The sequence below is a fragment of the Harmonia axyridis genome, chromosome 4 (assembly GCF_914767665.1).
Source record: "Harmonia axyridis chromosome 4, icHarAxyr1.1, whole genome shotgun sequence".
In the NCBI taxonomy this organism is placed as follows: domain Eukaryota; kingdom Metazoa; phylum Arthropoda; class Insecta; order Coleoptera; family Coccinellidae; genus Harmonia; species Harmonia axyridis.
This window is the reverse complement of record NC_059504.1, coordinates 43,974,869-43,998,439: the sequence shown is the minus strand read 5'-3', so window position 1 is coordinate 43,998,439 and position 23,571 is coordinate 43,974,869. Positions and strand designations below refer to the sequence as shown.

The following is a 23,571-nucleotide window of genomic DNA, read 5'->3' as shown; positions in this document are numbered from 1 at the left end:
CAGCACTGTTTTTAAAACTGTTATGAAGTCATTACGATACTGAAATAGAGAATATAATATTATAACTTACTCACCACCGTTAGGTGGATCAAGTTGCGGGGATGAAAAAATCGGAAAAGTTGTTCCCCCTTGAATCTTTCATTTTAAAGTCAGAAAATCGAGGTGTTAAGTTTTCGTTGACCACCTTGTATGTATATAAAAGAAGATCTATGCATGGATATTAGTGAGGGCATCACGTCAAACGACTGCACCAAATTGTATAATTATTTTTTCGTTGTGTTCATTACTGCCATGAGAAGGTTCATACAACAAAATATTTCCAATAAAATTGTACGGAAAAGAAAAAAAAGCTTTCCTTTTTTCCCCCACCGAGCGACCAAGTATAATTTGATATTTCGAAGGATGTATTTTGGGTTGCCTGACAAAACTTGCGAAGCCGGGGCGACAGCTAGTATATGATATACAGGGTGATTCACCAGGATGACCTATTAGACGTTTATGGAAAATTTGCATATAGGGGTTTGAGACAATGATCTTTCTCCCTAAAATATTTTTTCAGATCTCTACAACTTCCGGTTATACCTGAAACAGACTACTACTTCCTTATTTCAAATGGCACACCCAGTTTATTATTGCATCATTAGTTAGCTTTTTTGACGACAACTCAAGGGTTCATGGGATTCTTAGGAAAAAAATGGTGGCGATGAGGACACACATTTTTTTGAATTTTTTTTTACCCAACAGCAAACTGATGCTTTCATTAACATTTAAGTGAAGTGGTTTCATTATTCAAATAATTAAATGAAGTGTGTTAAAAAATCTTGTTGTCCAGAACAATTAAAAAAAACAATTGAAAACTTATATTTTTTTTTCCAGAGACAAAGGTACAATAAACCATGTACAACAGGTGCAATAATAACAAGTAGAATATCAAAACAATATTACAAAAATAATAACATTAATAACAACGTAGATTCTGCATAAATTAACATCTATATGTAAATATATATATATACACAATATAGCAATAACATCATTATGAATTAATATATATATACAACCTATAATTATAATTATTTTATCACATATATAACTTTAATAAGAAAATCTCATGCAGTCATTGTACTTCTCCCAACCGTCTTAGGCATTTTCTTATTTGTTGAATCTTCGAGTTCCTTTGGTTTATAATAATGGGGAGCTACTTCCAATAACCACTTGCTTTCAATCTCGATTACCTGCCTCACAAACTCTTTACTTGTAAAAACCAGTTCATGGTATAGAAGCCATCTGGGAAGATCTTCAAACAATGAACTGTTTGGATGAATAGTTACAGTCTGAAAATAAAACAAACAAAAATAAGTTTTAGAGCGAAATATAATCACCAAAAAATATTTGTAATAATGAGACATAGATTCCACAATACCTGATTATGTTTTACAGTTTTATAATTTCCTCCTTTTGAAAGTCTGGCAATATGATAGAAATAACCAGAAGTTATAGCTTTCTTGATATTATCTATTTCTGTTGGGTTAGAAACCATCTCGATTTCTACTCTCTGCATTAAACCAACCAATTGTTCTCTTACGTCTCTAGCCCTTCTCAAAGATCTGTGGAATAAAGTTCAAGAATTGTTTCCATATTGAATAGATTTTCAAAGGTTTTCCAATAAGAGGTTTCATTTTGAATAGCCCGTTATCTTGGCATCTATCATCTTTTAACATTTGACAAGTAAAAACTACGCCATTACTAAAGATGAAACGATACACGCTTCAACAATGCATTGAAATTGTTAAAATTCTCTACAAAAATGATACAAATTTGCACACAGTTCGCAAAACTAAAGCACTCGACGTAAAGCACCTTCTCTGCCGGCCATAGTAAAAGTGGTGGAAAAATTTGAGCATTTGGGACAAATTAGTGATGTGAAGAATAGAAACCGTGTGCATCGCTCAAGAATAACTGAGAATATTAATGCTGTCCGTAGTGTTAAAGAAAACGCAGGTTTAGCGATTCCTCATCGATCTTTGAATAATAAATCATGATTAATGATTTTTTTTATTGCAGGAATTGAAATATATTGATGTGGACGACATTTATTCTGAATGAGACGACGCTACGAACCACACAAACAACGAAACGATCGTAATTCTGCAAGAAATGTTTCAGAACTTGTTATTTCTCAAAGAGCTGATCACAATTGGCCATGAAGATCTTGTGATTTAACTCCTTTAGAATTTTTTTCTTTGGAGCCACGTGAAAAAAAGGTCTATGCCGATGCTCCACAATCTATTCAAGACCTTAAAGATGGCATTCGTGAAGTTATCAAGTACATACAGCCGCAAATGTGTGAATTGGTCATGGAAAATTTCATGAAAAGGATATGGTGCTGAAACCGTAGCCGTGGCAGCCATTTGGCTGATATCGTTTTCCATCGTTAATGGCATACCTTCCTTCTTACAATGAATTAAACATCCATTGATTTCTCTTAAAATATACTAGTTTTTTTTAATATCTAAATGAAACGTCCTATTGGAAATCAATATTTACCCACAATATTCGTGAAAGTATACCTGTGTTGTATGAAGTTATCATAACACCATTGTGTTGAATACTCGGTATCACGCCATTGGTTATACACATTCAGCAAACTGAAATGATCACCTCCAATATGGTTGAAACTCTTTCTTGCGGTATCTGCATGAATACTCTTATCTTTGGGTCTATAAAATAAGGCCCCATTCACTGATAACATGGCTGCTATAGTTACAATTTCTTCTGAACATTTGTACCTGCAGATTAAAGTGAATTTATCATTTTATTTTTTATTTACCAATCAATAAAATAAATATTTTCATTGCAAATCATAGCAAACACTTTTAAGAAATAGAGTATCGTCACTTAATATTTAGTCTAGTCTAAGTAGTCAATCAAAGAATAGTTATCTATAATACAAGTGTAAAAGGCATTGATATTCTTCCTCAAGTTCAAAATGAATGAATATGGCAAGTTTTTGAATGAAGGAGTGTTAAAATAAATCTTTTTTTTTCTCTAATTTGCTGATTTTTTATTGAAATTAATATTTCCATAAATATCCTTTAGTAATTTTTGCATTGAAAAATGTATGTTGGCATAACTGTTTTCTGTATAAAAAATTTGACAGATCATAGAAAAATCCTTGACAGAAAAGTTCCAAATACCAACATGTAATAATGAAATATAACCATGAAATCTGTGTGAAAATGAGATATTCGCGCACGATTTTGTTCTACAAGGTATGGCAGATTTGCCACAGAATAAGAGAAAATAAATTATGTACTTACTTTTCTGATGCCAACAATATTTTGGCCATCATAGGATCAACTGGAAACTCGGCCATCCTCCTACCCAATTTAGTTAATTCTCCATGATGATTCAAAGCCCCCAGAGCATAAAGCTGCTCCAAAGCCAAAATCAAAGTTTCATGAGGTGGGGGATCCAGGTAATCGAAATGGACTAGATCATTAATCCCAAGAGCTTTAAGCATTAATACTGCATTACCCAAATTTATCCTCTGAATTTCCGGTATCGTATTATCCTCCAATTCATGCTTGTACGACCAGGCAGTATACAATCGGAAGCATTTACCTGCTGCTACCCTACCTGCTCTACCGGCTCTCTGATTAGCAGAAGCCTTGGATATTGGGACAACAATCAAACTTTCCATTCCAGTCCTTGAGTTAAAATGATTCTGTTTCGCGAATCCTGGATCAATAACGTAAATTATATTGTCTATGGTGACAGATGTTTCTGCTATATTTGTAGCCAGAATGACTTTCCTAGCTCCTGGAGGTGTGGGCTCGAAGATCTTAGCCTGCATATCACTTGGCAAGTTGGCATACACAGGTAGAATGATCAGTTCCTTCACTTTAGACCCTAATCTTCTTGTCCTATCTGTAAGTAACTCCATGCAAGTTTCAATCTCTTCCTGACCAGTCAAGAACACTAAAATATCCCCTAAAGGTTGTGTTGCATGAATCTGAAGGACAGATATCACGCAAGCATCCACATAATCTGCTTCAGGTGCTTTTGTATAATAAATATCGACAGGGAATCTACGTCCCGGAATCCTAAAAATAGGTGCATCATCGAAAAATTCTGAAAATTTCTGGGCATCTAGCGTCGCACTGGAAATCAATAATTTTAAATCGGGCCGGAATCTTGCTATATCTTTGACCAAGCCAAATAGAATATCTGTATGTAGAGTTCTTTCGTGAGCTTCGTCGATAATCATCACACTGTATGACTGTAAATCTGGTTCCGACAGGAATTCTCGATGTAAGGTACCATCAGTCATGTATTTTATGATGGTTCTTTCGGAAGTACAATCTTCAAAACGTATGGCATAACCTACTTCGTTCCCTAATTTCACATTCATTTCTTGCGCCACTCTCGCAGCTACAGACATTGCTGCTACCCTCCTTGGTTGAGTGCATCCAATCTTTTTGCCTGAAATAAACGATGCCACAAAACTAAGTTTAAAATATATATAAAAGTAAATAATTTTTTTTATATGTATTTTAATGAACACATGATAAGTATATAGATTTTGTATCTTTTTGAATTTATTGATTTTAAATACATTTATTATTGTTATTATTATAGGTAAATCAGCATCCCATGTTAACGAATGTTATTGAAAAACACAAACTCTATCATTCTTTACATTATGTTTGCTCTTTTACGAATATCTTAATACAATATTAAATACCGATTATTATTTAAACATCTTGTCCTGTTCACTATTATTCTTACATTACTTACCATCTTTTGTGAAGCCTGCTTCATGAAGATATTGTGGAATTTGAGTTGTTTTCCCAGATCCAGTTTCTCCTTCGATGATGAGAACTTGATAATCTTTAACAGCCTGAATAAGATCATCCCTAAAAGGAAATACTGGTAAGCTTTTCTTAGTCTCCTCTATATCTAATTTTTTCTTCTGGTATTCAGTTAATTCAGGTTCTTTTTTATCTTCCTTTGTTCCTAAAACAATTAATTTGTAATGTATTATAATTATTTAAATATGTGGCATGTGACTCAATGTATATAACAAAATGGTAGATCAGTTAGGGAATGTGAGATTAAGCAACGGGAAGTGTATGAAAGAATTGAAAATTTGCTAACTTGAAAAAAAATCAAGCATCAACATTCATGAAAATATTTTCAATTTGTTTTTTCAGAATCATCTGAGGACCAAGATAAATTGAGAAGTTTTTGTGTTTTAAATGCCTCTTTTTATTACCCCACAGGATTATAGAAATATCTGTAAAATTACTAACCAGGCAATTTCAAAGCTTGTATAAATTCAATTTGATCTTCAAGAAGAAGCTCATATTCGTCTTTCTTCACTGCATCTCTAGCTCCAAATTTGAACACCGCTGAGGACATTTGATCCTTTTCCCACTTCTTTTGTTCAGAAAGTGGCATTTTCTCAAGTTCATCAACTTCAACATAATCTGAAGTACCCATATCTTTCGGCATATGATACCTCTGTATTCTTTCAAGCTCTCTTGCCTTTTCATGTTCTTGAGCCAACTTTAATAGTTCCTTCTTATGTTGCCGTTCTTTCCGTTCCCTTTCTGTCAAGCTATAATGAAAAAAAATGGTTATTAAATCAGGTAAATAGAGAACATATTTTTCTATATGAAAATTCAACCACAGGATAACTGATAATAAATTTGAAAATGAGCTCTTTCAGTACTTAGATAACCATGGTTGAAATTCTTATCTTTCAATGCAACTACAAATGAAAATTATTTACTCCATAAATTTTATTTTAAATTCTTTCTTACATTTCTTCTTCAAAAAGATATTCATCATCTGCAATATCTGCTTCCAATTCCTGGATTTTATCTTCTTTTCGTTTTTCCAGATATTTTCTTCTGGATCGAATTCGCAATGATGGTATAATTTTTTCACGATTTTCATTCTCCAACTTGAGTCTTTTAGCTGCTTCTTCATAGGCACGTCTCTCAGATGCCTGTACGATATTTCTTGTCTTCTGTTCATCTCGTTTCTTTAAACGTTCAGCAAAATCATCTCTTTCCTTTAAATCTTTGCGACGAGCTTCTTCGGCACTATCTACACTTTCAGAATCTGAACTAGTTTCATAGCGTTTCCTTTTGCGCTCTCCTTTGTTACTCATGGCTTCGCAGGTTTTTCTTATCAGAAAATAAAATAATGTTTATATTTTATGTATTTCTTCAAAATATACCCAAGTAAAGGTTAGTACAAATATAACCTAACCCTGTAATATTATGATGGAACAAATGAACTACTACAACAAATAATTTAAAATATATGAATGTAGAGTCGAAAATACTTTATTTGCAAATCACAGGCTGTTAGGGTTCTGATACCATGTAAGGGTGGATTGACAAATACAGGTATTTTGTACAGTTTAATCGTTGATTTAACAAACTTGGAAACACAAATCTAAAACAAAATGGAGGTTAGGTTTGCTGCTTAAGGTGTGACGCCGTTATCTATTCGTGTCTGACAGAACACAGAACTGGCATCTCCACCTTAGCGGCCATATTACTTTTCTAGCTGCGCATGCGCACTAGACGGATTCTTCTTCTTCTTCTCAAATCACTTATTGGTGATTTAATGGGTTCGCATTTAGCATGTACCCAGATTGGTAGCTTACTCTGTGTTTGATTGATTTCTTATTTTCTCTGACTTTCCCACCCTCAAAAACCCAGAGAGAATAAAGGATAAGGTTGGGTTATTTTCATATGAGGGATCAAACATCCAATGTTAGTAGGTATCTACTGTATAAATAAGATTCTTCTATATCTTTCATCAATCTGTTGAATCCATTTCAAATTTCTATTTTACCTATTTTACAAATATTGCTTATATTTTAATATCTGAACATTCCAAAAATTCATTCAATATTTGAACTATATCAATGCTATCTGTAAAGATTACTTCATAAATATTAATGGGCCTTTGAATCTCAAACTTTTCGAGTTTTGTGTATAGTGTATTAATATTGTGTACATTCAGGTTACATTCAAAAAATACATGCACCAACGATCCAACTTTACCGCATTCACAATTGGGTGAGGAATTGATTTTGATCGTATATAAATGTTCTGGTGTCAAACAATGTCCTGATCGTAATCTCATCATAGTTGTAATGTGTTTTCTTGTCAAATTATTTTTTAATAGTTTATATGGCTTATCAATTGTACATTTTTTATCCCGATTACGCATGTGAGTGTATGTTCTTCCCTTATTTCTACCCCACTTTTGTAGTGTTCTGATCCAATTTTCCCTTATTTTATCCTTGATAATATTGTACATAAATTGTGGACCTCCCTTGTAGTTTAATAATTCACCGTGTCTACCTTTATTTGCAAGATGATTTGCTTTATCGTTTCCTATTATTTCTGAATGACTCGGTATCCAAACTCCCTTTATGATCTTGTTATCATTACTTAAATCTGCCCATATCTGCTTAACCGTTGCTGTGATGGTATCTATTGATGAGTCTAACTTCCAATTTTTTAAAGTTAATAATGCACTTAATGAATCCGAGAAAACGACTGCTTTGGTAATATTTTGATTTTTAATTATTTCTAACGCTTTTCCAATTGCTAATAATTCCGCTGAATAAATTGACCAGTATGAAGGTAGTTTTCTGCTATATTCTAAAGGTAGAGACGGTGAGTATATTCCTATTCCTACACTTATGTTACCGTTAATATTTTTTAATGAGGCATCAGTATAAAAACTCTGAAAATTTTCAAATTTATTCTCGCAATAATTTTTAAATTTAATCTTTGTATCAGGTTCTTTTTTTCCAAAATCTGGAATATCTATATCACATTGGGCCGAATGGTGTATATAATCCAAGGAATAAAACGGAATTTGTTCTGCTTTGTAAATGTTGTTTTTAAATTCTCTAACGTTTTGAAGGGCTGTTAAATATGCTGGTTTGTATTTTTTATTCCAGAAATGTTGATGTGAATTTAATTTATTAATTTGATCTATTATAATATTATTTTTAACTTGTAAATTTTTTAAAATATATTTTGAGGCTAATAATTCTCTTCTTTTTTCAAGTGTTGTTTCTCCGCTTTCCGCTAAAATAATGTTAATTGGGGTTGATCTCATGTATCCCATTGCTGTTCTAATTCCTTGATAATGTATCGAGTTCATTTTGTTGATAGTTGTTTTAGATCCACCGTATATCATAGAGCAGTAATCCAAATGTACTCTGGATATCGCTTTGTATAAATTTAGTAAACTTTGTGGTTGGGCACCCCACCAAGTCTTACACAGGCACTTTACTATATCAATTCCCCTTTTCGCTTTACAATTTGCCTGCTCAATTTGCAATGACCATTCCAATTTTGGATCGAGGATAACCCCCAAATATTTTACTTGATTTTTCCACATAATATTTTGATTACCAATTGTTAAACATGGAAGTATTTTTGGTGTTTTTTTTCGTGCAAACAACATCGCGTACGTTTTTTCAACTGAGATTATTAAATTTCTTGATGAGAGGAAAGAATTAATGTTATCCAGAGTTTTAGTGATCTTTTCATAAATATCGCCTATATCTGATCCGGTACAAATTATGTTGCATTTTCCCTATATTTGAACCAATAAAATGATGTTATAATAAATAATCTTACCAATATAAACTGCTCTCTGCGTCCACACAGCACCGCACTGTATAAGGATGTAAAGGAACAGGGTATAAGGATTGAAATGGAACAAAATGGGACTTATACAATGCAAACTGACCTTCCAATGGACTGTAATCCTAATATATTTGAAATGTCCGTTAATTAAACCAAAACCGTTATATTAAACACCGAAAACTTTATACTAACAACCTTTTACTATTCTTTTCCGACCGCCGATGAACCGATACATCTTACTAATTTCTTTCATCTAACAAAACATACGCCTCGACATTCCCAGAATCCGCGACGTTGCCAAAACTAAACATCATAATAATCAAAAAGGGCTAAAACAAATTATATACTTATCATCTGCATATTGACCTATTTCGACCCCTTTAACTTTACATTTTATTACATTTTTTACATATAGGTTGAAAAGAAACGTGCTTAGTTTAGACCCTTGCAATATTCCTTTACTATTGAAATAAGGACCCATAATTCTGTTCTCCCTTGTGCATTGAATATACATTTCTTTGTTATTTAGTAAATGATCTATAATGCCTATGATATCCGATGGTATATTAATTTCACGTAAATCTTCCAATAATATATCTATATTTACACTGTCATATGCCCCTTTTATGTCCAGGAATACTACTACTGTGAATTTTTTTTCGGCAAACCCTGTATAAATCCGTGAAGTCAAATATACCAAACTATCGTTAACCGATTTCATTCTTCTGAATCCGAACATTAACTTATTTTGATTAAGACTTTTTTCAATTATATTTTCTATTCTATTTTTTATTGAGCTTTCTAATATTTTGATGCTACATAGTGATAAAGCAATTGGACGAATACTATCCATATTTAACAGCGGCTTGTTGGGTTTATTGAATGGTAATACTAAAATTTTGTTTTGACCTTTAATGTTAACTGGGTTTTTTAATATTTCATTCATTATGTTCAAAAATTTTATTTTTAATTTTTTACTTAAGTTAGTATACATATCATATGTTAATGCATCTAAACCCGGGCTTGAGTTCTTCCTATTTTTGAGAGCCAATTCTAATTCAAAAAAACTGAAGGGGTTGGATTGATTTTGTTCCGAAATGTTTTCTTTTCTTATTTGTGATATTTTTGTGTTGATAGGTTTGGATAGATTGGTCATTAATTGATCTAATATTTCTTCTGTAGGTAGGTTTTTAACATTGATGTTCCATTCATGATTTTTGAATTTTTTAATAGATTTCCATGCAGATGTGAGAGGTAAAAAATTTATATTTTCACAGAACTTTGTAAATGAATCTTTCTTTTTTTTTTCATTATTAATTTTACTTTAGCTCTTGTATTATTTGCTTTAATATATAGTTCTTGAGTAGGGTTGTTACTATATTCTCTAATTATATCCCGTCGCAATTCTATCATATTTGATAGTTCTTCATCCCACCAGATAGCTCTATATTTATTATTATAAGATATTTTTTTTGTTGGAAATTTTTCTTCTGCACTGTGAATTAATAATTTGTTGAATTCATCTAAATTGTGACAATCTGAGTATTCTAATTCATTTTCTATCTTAGTGTTATACCCTTCCCAATCAGCCTTCTCCGTTTTAAATTTTTTTGTGGTGAAATAAAGATTTGTAACTATCGATTTATTACCTACATTTATCTCTATTAAAATGGGGTAGTGATCACTTTGCGCTGGATCGAATAATACCGTCCATGAACATTTATTTGCCAAATTCAAGGAAACAATACTTAGGTCTGGGGCGCTATTTCCTATTTGGGGTGGTGTACACCTGGTTACTGTACCATCATTCAAAACAATTAATTCTTTTTCATCTAGCATTTCGTCAATGACCTTACCATTAAAGTTTCTAGTGTGGGATCCCCATCTGGGACTTTGTGCATTGAAATCACCTATTAGCATATATTTGGTTCCGATCTGTTTTATTATTTCGTTAAAATTACTTGCTTTTAGCTTGATATTTGGTGGATTATATAAATTTACTATTACAATACCATTTATTCTTACTGCTTGGTATTGAAAATTGGGAGAACACACACTCACATGTATTGTAATTTCCTCATACATTATATTACTCTTAATTAGGAAGGCTATACCTCCCTTACCGTCATCTCTATCTTTCCTTAGAATATTGTAATTTGAGATTTTAAGCTTTTTACTTTCCCGCAGAAATGTCTCTGATAAAGCGACAACTTCCGGATTATACTGCTGAAGTTTTCCCGTGAGATCCAAAAAATTTGTGTTAATCGACCTAATATTCCACTGTAGTATTTTCAACGTCTTCCTATTCATGTTTTTGATTTATTTATTAGATGTTTTATTTACTGTTATAATATTTAAAATTTAAAATTGATGAGGATACTTAAGTATTTGATTTTTTATGTATTAACGCTTGCGTGTGAATTTCGTTACTGTATTCTTCAAATTCTACATTATTTTCTTGAGTTGCATTATAGTTTGATGAGGAACTATTTTGAGAAAATTCCGAATAACATTCTAAAACTTCCATATCTACTGAATTATTATCATCTTCATTTACTTTTGATTTAGGTTGTGACCAATCTGATAATTTATTTTTTTTATAATTTGGGGTATATTGGACAAGACAATCTTCAATCTCCTTTTTATTATAACCTGGCTTACTTTTCTGTGGTCTATTTTTGGTTTTAACTGTTGTAATTTTTTTTTGTTTAAGATCGTTTTGATTTTTCAACCCTTGTTTTATGTAAGTATTACCATTTGAACTTGTTTTTTGCGCATATGTAACTTGTGAAACCGTAGGGGGTAATTTTTCATTTAATTTTAATGTTTCTATTTTATTTATTTGTGGGAAGTTAGTTAAATCGTTTTTGATATCACCGCTATTAATATTTGTTTTCTTAGAAATTAGGTTTGCCTCAAAATAAGTATATTTATACACCGCCATCATATTTTTAATTTGTTTTTGTCTATCATATTCAGTACATTTTTTATATGTGGCTGCATGCGGACCTTTGCAATGATAACATGTAAAATTCTCACTGTCGCAGGTATTAGTCTCGTGTTCATTTCCACATTTATTACATTTCTTTTTACCTTTACATAATTTTGAAGTATGTCCATATAATAGACAGTTATAGCATTGAACAACTGGGCTTACATATTGTGTTACCTCTAATATATTATGATATAATGCTATGTTATTCGGTATATTTCTATTTCTGAATGTTACTACACACGATTTTGAATCTATGTATTCTACTTTATTTTCAAAGTCTTCCTCACTTCATCAGCTCTTGTTCACAAAATCGATTATCTGTAGGCTGTTACAGATGGAGTGAAATGCAATGTGGTATTTGTTATTAAATCTGATTTTTCTCTCGTTCAAACACATAAGGTGACAATAATTGAAGAAATGAGAACAATATCAGCTTATCAGTCATGCCGAGAAGACGTTTGGCTCCTGTGCAACTGGACCAAATCATACGGTGGATACAGGAAGGTTTGTCCCAGCGAGAAGTGTCCCGGCGGTTGAATGTTTCGCAAATTGTCGTGAGTCGGCCTTGGAATAGGTTCATCCAAAACGACTCAGTAGCTTATGTTCATAGGAGAGGTCGGCAGCGCAGTACAACAGCTGTCCAAGATCGTCTTTTGATCCTCAATGCTAGGAGAATTCCCACTTACCCGGCGTCGCGGCTCAATAGATCACTGAGAGTTGCAACAGGAGTTCTAATTTCGAACCAGACTGTAAGACGACGACTACATGTTCGTGGTTTGAGAGCACGTAGGAGGGTACAACATCCCCGTTTGAATAGGGAACACCGGGTTCATCGACGGCAATGGGCTGAGGAGCACCGCAATTGGACACTTGAAGATTGGAGCCGATGTTTATTTACGGATGAGTCTAGATTTCGTTTGGTCAACTCAGATGGACGTATTCTTGCTTGGAGGGAAAGAGGTCGAAGGTATGCAGAACAGTTTATGGTACCCACAACAGCTTTTGGCGGAGGTTCTATTTGTGTATGGGGAGGCATTTGTTTGAACCAACGCACAGAGTTGGTTGTTCTGCAGAACACCACCTTGACCAGCCAGAGATATCCCAGCAAACACAAATACGTATCATAGACATAACATATATATTACAACGATCTATGTTACATAACAATGTAACATACACGCGCCTTTCTAGTACCGCTCAACGACCGCTCTATGTCCGCCTTCCGTTACATAACATGTAACAAAATTGCCTTGTATCATGTACAGATCATGTAACATACATGATACATCGCTGGTATATTACATCTGTAATATTTATGGTACATCCTTTATGTATCATATACGTAGCTGTTACATTTCATGTAACATACATGATACATCGCTGGTATATTACATCTGTAATATTTATGGTACATCCTTTTTATGTAATATAAATATATACAGGCTGGCTCAGTTTTTTGTAGAATAACAGTTGTGAGAGTTTTCAGTTTTTAAGATGAAAACATAATATGAATATGGGTCGTAATTTCATAATAAGGAAGTTATATCGAGGTCGTTCAAGTTACCAGATTTATCAATAAAATCTTTAATTTTGAACAACCTGATGTCAATAACCTCCTTATGTTTTTGTGAATTTATTGACCTATAAAGTGACTATGACGCTTTCATCCTAAAAGTGAATACACCAAGTTACTCTACAAGAACTGGGCCAACCTATATATGGTTATATTACATAATATATACTCAGTAAAAAGTTCACCATGCAATATAAAAAAAATTATCCGTTCTATGTGATATAACCAAAAGAAATATATCTGCTACAAACAAGAGACATAAGAAAAATGTAATAGTTATCTGAATGTTTATATTACATATAGGTACTCAGAAGTAAATTCTCTATGCAATTCAAAAACAATACATACCTGTACAATTCTTTCTGGAGGAAAAACTAATCAAACTACATATAAAAAATCTAAATATGCCGACACCACACAAATTATGTTTTAGTGAATTTGTTGGAATTTTTTTCAATACCTTCCAAACAAAAATATAACAAATGATACACAATACCAATTGAAACTAAAACAGCTGGTATCTAGCCAACATCAATTAATAAGAGGTATATCACTTATAAATTACATGAAAAGAGATACTTATGAATTAAGGTGCATTCCAAAAATATATATTTAAACTCCATCTTTCATTTTTTGCTAGAAAGATATTTTTTAGTCAACAATATTATTATTTTGAACCTAGAAAATTCAACAAAAACCAGATTCCTACGTTTGGTATGCACCACATTTGAAATATTACAAATAATTTATGAATAGTAAAACAGGATTTAATAATTTAACAATTGGGTGTTTGTTAAATGAAAGATCATAGAATTATTGAAAATTTTTAATGTAATCAAAATACCTACATCAACCAAAACTTATTTTTGTCTCTTGATCCTCAATGTGGCCAGCCTTATCCACTCGGCTGATATCTATCTTCTCAAAGTCTGCACATTGGATAAAAGATTGAGATGCAAAACCTAAACATATTGGAATGTTATTAAAAAATGGTATTTACAATTAAAATTCTCAGTAACGAGGTTTCCTGATTGGATAAATAACAAATTTCTTACATAATATAAAGTTATGAAAGTTTTGAATACATGAGTAAACTTCAGGAGGTGATTCCTCACTCTGAAACAGCAAAATTATTTATATCATACTAAAACATTTGATTAAACTTATCAGAATCTATTTCTCAAAAAGCATCCTTATGTGATCTGACATTGGTCATTAATAATGATGGAAGAAAAGTGTATTGTGCATATATGAAATCTAGATGTTTTAATTTCACGAATAGCAGAGAATAACATAGGTATATACATCACAAACATAAATAAAGTATAGCAGAAAAATAGTCTAAGTAGTAAAAACTAGCGCACTATTCAGATACTTCTTATTTAGATGATAAAACAATTGTGGTATTACTTCAGAACTATATACACCCAAATGCAAATTACCATAAAAAGGAAAAATATCAAAATGCATATAATTTGAATGAAAAAGCAGAAACCATGCACACATTCCATTAACGATCCACAAAAACATGCAGCAAATATACCTATGCTATTAACAGGCATGCAAGTACAAAAGCAAAATGAAAGGCACATACAACAGCATTTATATATCTAAATGTAGTTACGTTGTCGAAGTATACTTTCACTTACCTCACATATTTTCACTATGAGACTAATCTGGAATTGGTGAAAAATCATCGAATGTTGAATATTATTATTACAGTTTTTCACTTCTTATCTCACATATTTCCACGATGAAAGTAATCCGGAATTGATGAAAAATCAAAGAATATTGAATATTATTATTATTATAGTTCATCACTTCTAACTAACAATCAAAAGTTAGAAAATGCATATCACTTTTCACTGCACTAGTCCTGGCAAAAATCTCTAAACAGTTCAACTTTAATGAAGGTTATTTATTATAAGAGTACTTGTATAGATCTGAGTAATATATCATGAATATGCTATATTTACATAGCTTTTACATAATATTAGCAATGTAAAATATATATTGCGAATGTTACATATATGATATGTAACTATATTACACACTAGTAGATATCAGAGTTATATTGTTTTTAGGGATGCTGGAAGATGTATCATATACGTAACTTCAGTAATATAACAATGTTACATATATGATATATGAATAAGTCAAATAATTTCATGGATATATGAAATGTTATGTATCAGATACATTAGTTTTGAGATGTATCAGGTATATACCTCATTTCTTAGGGATGTTATGTAACGGGAAGGCGCATATAACAACATGGTTTGCTGGGATCACGATATGATTATTGAACCCATAATTGTTCCGTTTGCGGCTGCCGTGGGCGAGAATTTCATTTTAATTGACGATAATGCCCGTCCACACCGTAGTCGTCTGGTTAATGAAGCGCTAGAAACTCATGCTATTGATAGGATGGACTGGCCAGCTCGCTCTCCAGACATGAATTGCATCGAACATGTCTGGTCTGAGATGTCTAGACAATTGTCAACCTTAGAACAACCGATCAATAACCTGGAGGACCTTTCTAACGCTTTACGGGATATTTGGACGAATTTGCCCCAAAATTTTATAAATCGTTTGATCGAAAGTATGCCTCGTAGGGTAGAATGCTTGAGACGAGCTCGTGGGGGACCAACTAGGTACTAGCTTAACCGAAACTTCAGCCTTCTTGTGGTTTCATCATAAAATTTTTATGTTATTCAAACACAGAATTTTTAGTGTTCCTAATAAAGTCTTTTTTTCTCTCCAACTTTCCATTTTTTCATTCTTTTCTCAAGTGACCCATATTATCAACTGAAAATACTCTGATATCTGACTAAATTTATAATCTTGGAGCGAATATTTCAGAAATAAATTTAGAACAAGTAAGTGATCCCTATCAATTGTTGAGCAGTGTAGAAAGCTTGCGAACGTACTTTAGAGACCATCTACGTTATATTTATTTTGACTACCACTCACCGCTACACCTTATATGTTCGCTCATAGTGCTTAATCATAACACCGAGCATTCGATCTTAAATATGCTTTTTCTTGTAGCGGGCGAATGTTTGGAGAGAAGAACCGGAAGGTTGGATAGCGAACTGGTAAGGGACGAGGTGGAGGTGGAACTAATGAAGGAACGTGCTCTCTGCGACGAGATCCGCCAACAGTTCATCCAGACGCTCAAAGATGTAGAATTACAGCTCGTGGAAGACAAAACGGCCAAACAGCGTCTGGAGTCCGACTGGAGTGACAAGAAACAGTCTTTAGAGCTGGATTCTACCGGTAGGAGTCTTACTCTACGCTCATCCATACTGATGTTCAAACCTGGCTCTGTGATTTTTCCTGGAGAGTAAGTGTTGCGGATATTATTCGAGAGTTTTCATAAAGATTCATCATCAGAAATTGATTATATTTTAAGTCAAGTACTCAATAAATAAATACTTAACTTGACAATAAAAAAATAATATCGGGGTTTTTTTTTAGAGTGATAATTTTAAATTGAAATAAAACACATTTGAATGAAGATCGAAGCCAATTTTTTTTTGGTTCGGAAGATAATTTTATGACATTTATGTTTCGAAAATAATTTCCGGCATATGTTCAACACGACTAGCTCTGAAGAACCGCATTCGACCAGACCAATTTTGGACCACTTTTTCAAGTAATTCAGTCTTTATTTCAGCAATAACACGAGTTATGTTGGCTTCCAAAGCGTCTATTGTTTCTGGTTTATCGACATAAACCAATGACTTGACATAACCATAAAGAAAATAATCCAGTGGAGTTATGTCGCATGATTTTGGAGGTCATTTAATTGGACCATTTCTCGAAATGGTCTCTCTTATCGCCAAATCTTTCTTTCAATAAATCAATTGTTGAGGTATTATGGTCAAGTGGCATTCATTCTTGAACCAGTTGGATCTTGAAAGGGTGCAGACCATGATATTTACGCAAAATTTTCCATGTGGTTGATTCACATAGTACAACTTGTTGGGAACGTCGACGAATAGACAAATCTGGATCTTCATTATCACTATCATTTACAGCAGCGATATTTTCTTCTGTAAGTACAGTTCTTTGTCTTGTTGTTGTTGTTGCATCGAGTAGAGGAAATGTTGTCCGAAATATATCGATAGTTCGACGAATAAGCTGCTCTGATGGACGATTATGTAAACCATAAATTTCACGAAGTGCTCTATAAGTTTGGCGAATAGAACACTGATTTTGAAAAATAAATTTCAACAATTTGTTAACGTTGTTGCGGTGTGAGTCTTTCTATGATAATTTGTCAATGCTTACTGAACAGAAATGTCACAACAACATGGCTTCTACCTTCTGTCAAATCACAATTATCCTTATAGAAAGTTCTATCACTCTAAAAAAAAACACCCGATACTTGAATTGAACTTGAGTTGATATCAAGTGTAGCTCAAGCTACTTAATTGAGTTTGAGTTTGAGCCAAGTAGCTTGAATATCAAGCCAAGCCGTGAATGCCTACTATTGATTCACTCTGTATATGCTGATTGATTCCAATATAATTATCAATATTAATTGATATTACAGTCAGTCTTCTCCTGAATATTGGGAGCACTTCACCAAAGAAACCCTACAAATGTCCGAGGCTACCAGACAGAGATCTGCCACTCTCAGAGGAACCCTTGACGCTATACTCACCAATGCCTCACGTGACCTTAGAACTCAGGCAGATAAGGTCGAACTGATTTTGTCCAAGAGGATACAGTGTCTCATCGAGGTTACAGACAGATTGGAATCAGAATTGAAGAAGGTAGTAATAATTTCACTTAATCAATAAAATTCACAAAAAAACGTAACTGTAGTTAGCAAAACATATCGATAATGAACATCTACAATGTTTCCAAACAGTTTGGGACTCAGGGTGGTTTTATTTTTTAGACCTTGCAGAAACTTGCAGACGTTGAGAATTTGATAGATGATCTACAGGTGGCGATAAGAAGAATGGATCTATGTCTCAAGAAGGCACAGACTCGTTTAGATTTCAGGCTTCAGCGGCAGAGAGTTGAGAACTGTAGAGATGAATGTCATTTCGGGTAATTATTTATGCCTAGGGATTCATCAAGCCAAGTAACGGGTGTTTTTTTTCGAGGTATATAACTTTAAGTTGGCATAACTGTTCAAGATGGCGACCGATTTAACAGCTGTCAAGTGATTTATTCTCAGTTTGGTTTGGCAATTCATCATGAATAGACTCACGCCTGAACAACACTTGTAAATAGTGCAATTTCATTTCGAAAATAATGGTTCTGTGCGGAATACGTATCGCGCACTACGCCCATTTTATTTTGTTTAGCGATTAAGCGCACTTCTGGTTGAATGGCTACGTCAACAAACAAAACTGCCGCATTTGGAGTGAAGCTAATCCTCAAGTGTATGTCGAAACACTGTTACATCCAGAAAAACTGACTGTTTGGTGCGCTTTATGGGCTGGTGGAATCATTGGTCCGTACTTCTTCTAAAACGATGATGGCCAGAACGTTACAGTCAATGGTGATCGGTATAGAGCCATGATTACTAACTTTTCCATTCCTGAATTGAACAACCATGATGTCCGGGAGCTGTGGTTCCAACAAGACGGCGCATCATGTCACACAGCTCGTGCCACAGTCGATTTATTGAAAGACATGTTTGGTGACCACCTAATTTCACGTTTTGGACCTGTGAATTGGCCTCCAAGATCTTATGATTTAACAATGCTAGACTACTTTCTATGGGGCTATGTAAAGTCATTGGTCTATGCGGATAAGCCACAAACCCTTGACCATTTGGAAGACAACATTCGCCGTGTTATTACCGATATACGGCCACAAATGTTGGAAAAAGTCATCGAAAATTGGACGTCCAGATTGGACTACATCCGAGCCAGCAGTGGCGGTCATATGCCAGAAATCATATTTAAAATGTAATGCCACAAGATTATCTTGCGGATAAATAAAATTCATGTCAATCGAATAATTCCCAGCAAACACAAATACGTATCATAGACATAACATATATATTACAACGATCTATGTTACATAACAATGTAACATACATGCGCCATGCGCCTTTCTAGTACCGCTCAACGACCGCTCTATGTCCGCCTTCCGTTACATAACATGTAACAAAATTGCCATGTATCATGTACAGATCATGTAACATACATGATACATCGCTGGTATATTACATCTGTAATATTTATGGTACATCCTTTATGTATCATATACGTAGCTGTTACATTTCATGTAACATACATGATACATCGCTGGTATATTACATCTGTAATATTTATGGTACATCCTTTATGTAACATATACGTAGCTGTTACATTTCTGTATAGATGATGTACCTTACATGATACATTGAAAGATATTGCTGGTACATTACATCTGTAATATCCTTTATGTATCATTTACGTAGAGGATATATTGCTGTTATATAATAATTTACATAGATAATACGTACCTTTCATATAACATTCAGATATCTGTTATGTTACTTTTATATATCATGTTTGTAGCTGATATATATCTCTAATATATCTCACACAGAACTGAGATATTGTTTTATATTGCATGGAGAATTTTTTACTGCGATTTTATGTAATATAAATATTGAGGCTGGCTCAGTTTTTTGTAGAATAACAGTTGTGAGAGTTTTCAGTTTTTAAGATGAAAACATAATATGAATATGGGTCGTAATTTCATCATAAAGAAGTTATATCGAGGTTGTTCAAGTTACCAGATTTATCAATAAAATCTTTAATTTTGAACAACCTGATGTCAATAACCTCCTTATGTTTTTGTGAATTTATTGACCTATAAAGTGACTATGACGCTTTCATCCTAAAAGTGAATACACCAAGTTACTCTACAAGAACTGGGCCAACCTGTATATGGTTATATTACATAATATATACTCAGTAAAAAGTTCACCATGCAATATAAAAAAAATTATCCGTTCTATGTGATATAACTAAAAGAAATATATCTGCTACAAACAAGAGACATAAGAAAAATGTAATAGTTATCTGAATGTTTATATTACATATAGGTACTCAGAAGTAAATTCTCTATGCAATTCAAAAACAATACATACCTGTACAATTCTTTCTGGAGGAAAAACTAATCAAACTACAAATAAAAAATCTAAATATGCTGACACCACACAAATTATGTTTAAGTGAATTTGTTGGAATTTTTTTCAATACCTTCCAAACAAAAATATAACAAATGATACACAATACCAATTGAAACTAAAACTGCTGGTATCTAGCCAACATCAATTAATAAGAGATATATCACTTATAAATTACATGAAAAGAGATACTTATGAATTAAGGTGCATTCCAAAAATATATATTTAAACTCCATTTTTCATTTTTTGCTAGAGAGATATTTTTTAGTCAACAATATTATTATTTTGAACCTAGAAAAATCAACAAAAACCAGATTCCTACGTTTGGTATGCACCACATTTGAAATATTACAAATAATTTATGAATAGTAAAACAGGATTCAATAATTTAACAATTGGGTGTTTGTTAAATGAAAGATCATAGAATTATTGAAAATTTTTAATGTAATCAAAGTACCTACATCAACCAAAACTTATTTTTGTCTCTTGATCCTCAATGTGGCCACCCTTATCCACTCGGCTGATATCTATCTTCTCAAAGTCTGCTGCACATTGGATAAAAGATTGAGATGCAAAACCTAAACATATTAGAATGTTATTAAAAAATGGTATTTACAATTAAAATTCTCAGTAACGTGGTTTCCTGATTGGATAAATAACAAATTTCTTACATAATATAAAGTTATGAAAGTTTTGAATACATGAGTAAACTTCAGGAGGTGATTCCTCACTCTGAAACAGCAAAATTATTTATATCATACTATAACATTTGATTAAACTTATCAGAATCTATTTCTCAAAAAGCATCCTTATGTGATCTGACATTGGTCATTAATAATGATGGAAGAAAAGTGTATTGTGCATATATGAAATCTAGATGTTTTAATTTCACGAATAGCAGAGAATAACATAGGTATATACATCACAAACATAAATAAAATATAGCAGAAAAATAGTCTAAGTAGTAAAAAGTAGCGCACTATTCAGATAGGTACTTCTTATTTAGATGATAAAACAATTGTGGTATTACTTCAGAACTATATACACCCAAATGCAAATTACCATAAAAAGAAAAAATATCAAAATGCATATAATTTGAATGAAGAAGACAGAAACCATGCACACATTCCATTAACGATCCACAAAAACATGCAGCAAATATACCTATGCTATTAACAGGCATGCAAGTACAAAAGCAAAATGAAAGGCACATACAACAGCATTTATATATCTAAATGTAGTTACGTTGTCGAAGTATACTTATATTCACTTACCTCACATATTTTCACTATGAAACTAATCTGGAATTGGTGAAAAATCATCGAATGTTGAATATTATTATTACAGTTTTTCACTTCTTATCTCACATATTTCTACGATGAAAGTAATCCGGAATTGATGAAAAATCAAAGAATATTGAATATTATTATTATTATAGTTCATCACTTCTAACTAACAATCAAAAGTTAGAAAATGCATATCACTTTTCACTGCACTTGTCCTGGCAAAAATCTCTAAACAGTTCAACTTCAATAAAGGTTATGTATTATAAGAGTACTTGTATAGATCTGAGTAATATATCATGAATATGCTATATTTACATAGCTTTTACATAATATTAGCAATGTAAAATATATATTGCGAATGTTACATATATGATATGTAACTATATTACACACTAGTAGATATCAGAGTAATATTGTTTTTAGGGATGCTGGAAGATGTATCATATACGTAACTTCAGTAATATAACAATGTTACATATATGATATATGAATAAGTCAAATAATTTCATGGATATATGAAATGTTATGTATCAGATACATTAGTTTTGAGATGTATCAGGTATATACCTCATTTCTTAGGGATGTTATGTAACGGGAAGGCGCATATAACAACATGGTTTGCTGGGTTCCATCGTTATTTTATTGCAATTTAAAGTTCTATAGCTTCAAAAAAACACTCTTTAGCTTAACATTTTAAACAACTACTTGACTTGAAAATCAAGCTCGTGAAAAATTAAATACTTGAGCTTGGCTTGATTTCAGATATTTATTGCTTGACTTGATATCAAGCTACTTGATATTACATGAGCTTGATATGCACGCGTCGCACGGCATATATTTCTGCAATCTTGTGCGTGCTTAGACTAAATAGGGAGATTCCTCGAGCGCTGAGAGACTGAAGCATTCACCAGTGTGACTTTATTAGTAGCCAAGCTCAAGCCAAGTAGCTTGAAAGTAAAGCCAAGCCATGAATCCCCATTTATGGCCCCTGAATGTTTCAAGATTCTATTTCTATTTTTGAAAATAACGTATTTTATAGACTCATAGAAGAAGTGAAGATGATCGGTGAACAAACGGCTGCTCTGTCTGCTCAGTTGAAACAGGCGGAAGACAGCCAGGCAGAATTAATAACTGGGAGAAATGAATTAGAGAATGAGATCATGAGGAAGAGGAAAACTTTGGAAATAGACCGATTCAGAATTCAACAGTTCAGAAGTTACTATCCTTCGGCAACAGCTCTCTCTGGACACGCCTAATGCATTCTTCTATCTATACATCTGATTGCACAGAAAAAATTTCGTAGCGATATCATTCAAAGTATACATGGGTTTATGCTGCTTGAGTTTTATTTTGATGCACTTCTTCTCCCTATTTTGAGTTATCGTTCCCCGAACAGATAGGGTCATTAAAATCATAGAAAATTTCAGAGGAAGTTCGAAAAATAAATTCATATTTTAGTGCCAACATATATCCAACCCTGTTCGGATGTTGTGAGTGAATAGGGAATAACAGTTTCAAGCTTTATATGTACATCAATATCCATAGTATAATATACTAAATGACAAAGAAACTGCAACACCCAGCAGGAGCTGTTTGATTTTTTTTTTGGTGAAACATAGATTATAGTAAAGAGTAAATGCAAAGAGTTGAGTTTGGAGAAAAAAATCGTGAAGGTTTTTTCATGTGGAAAATTTCTGTTACTTGGAATTGCCTTCTGCAACGAGTATAAGACGATATTTTCTCTATCTTAATCAAGTTTTGTGAAATATTGTCGAAATTCAATGAAAAATTCAGATCCTATTGTATCTTGGCAGTTGGTGTGACTGTTACGAAAATTGACAGATTATAGAATTTGAATATGAATCGTACGT

The 23,571-nt window shown here is 32.8% G+C and overlaps 2 protein-coding genes across 4 annotated transcripts; one reads left to right on the top strand and one right to left on the bottom strand.

Moving 5' to 3' along the window:
- Positions 1–845: 845 nt before the first annotated feature.
- LOC123678552 (pre-mRNA-splicing factor ATP-dependent RNA helicase DHX16-like) lies at positions 846–6,533 on the bottom strand. The gene is made up of 7 exons (XM_045615641.1): positions 5,829–6,533; positions 5,316–5,623; positions 4,801–5,019; positions 3,321–4,485; positions 2,571–2,789; positions 1,424–1,607; positions 846–1,334 (listed from the first exon to the last, which is right to left on the bottom strand). The coding sequence occupies exons 1-7, from the start codon at positions 6,179–6,181 to the stop codon at positions 1,110–1,112; spliced, it is 2,673 nt and encodes an 890-aa protein (XP_045471597.1). The 5' UTR covers positions 6,182–6,533; the 3' UTR covers positions 846–1,109.
- Positions 6,534–6,909: 376 nt separating this feature from the next.
- Positions 6,910–23,037, top strand: LOC123678553 (tektin-4-like). 3 transcript variants are annotated; one of them, XM_045615642.1, is made up of 6 exons: positions 6,910–7,257; positions 11,410–11,439; positions 16,316–16,610; positions 17,826–18,048; positions 18,177–18,331; positions 22,740–23,037. In XM_045615642.1, the coding sequence occupies exons 1-6, from the start codon at positions 7,218–7,220 to the stop codon at positions 22,954–22,956; spliced, it is 960 nt and encodes a 319-aa protein (XP_045471598.1). In that variant the 5' UTR covers positions 6,910–7,217; the 3' UTR covers positions 22,957–23,037. The 3 variants fall into 3 exon arrangements, with proteins under 3 accessions (XP_045471598.1, XP_045471600.1, XP_045471599.1); XM_045615644.1 differs by lacking the exon at positions 11,410–11,439 and having other exon boundaries at positions 6,911–7,257; XM_045615643.1 differs by lacking the exon at positions 11,410–11,439 and having other exon boundaries at positions 6,911–7,263.
- The last annotated feature ends 534 nt before the right edge of the window (positions 23,038–23,571 follow it).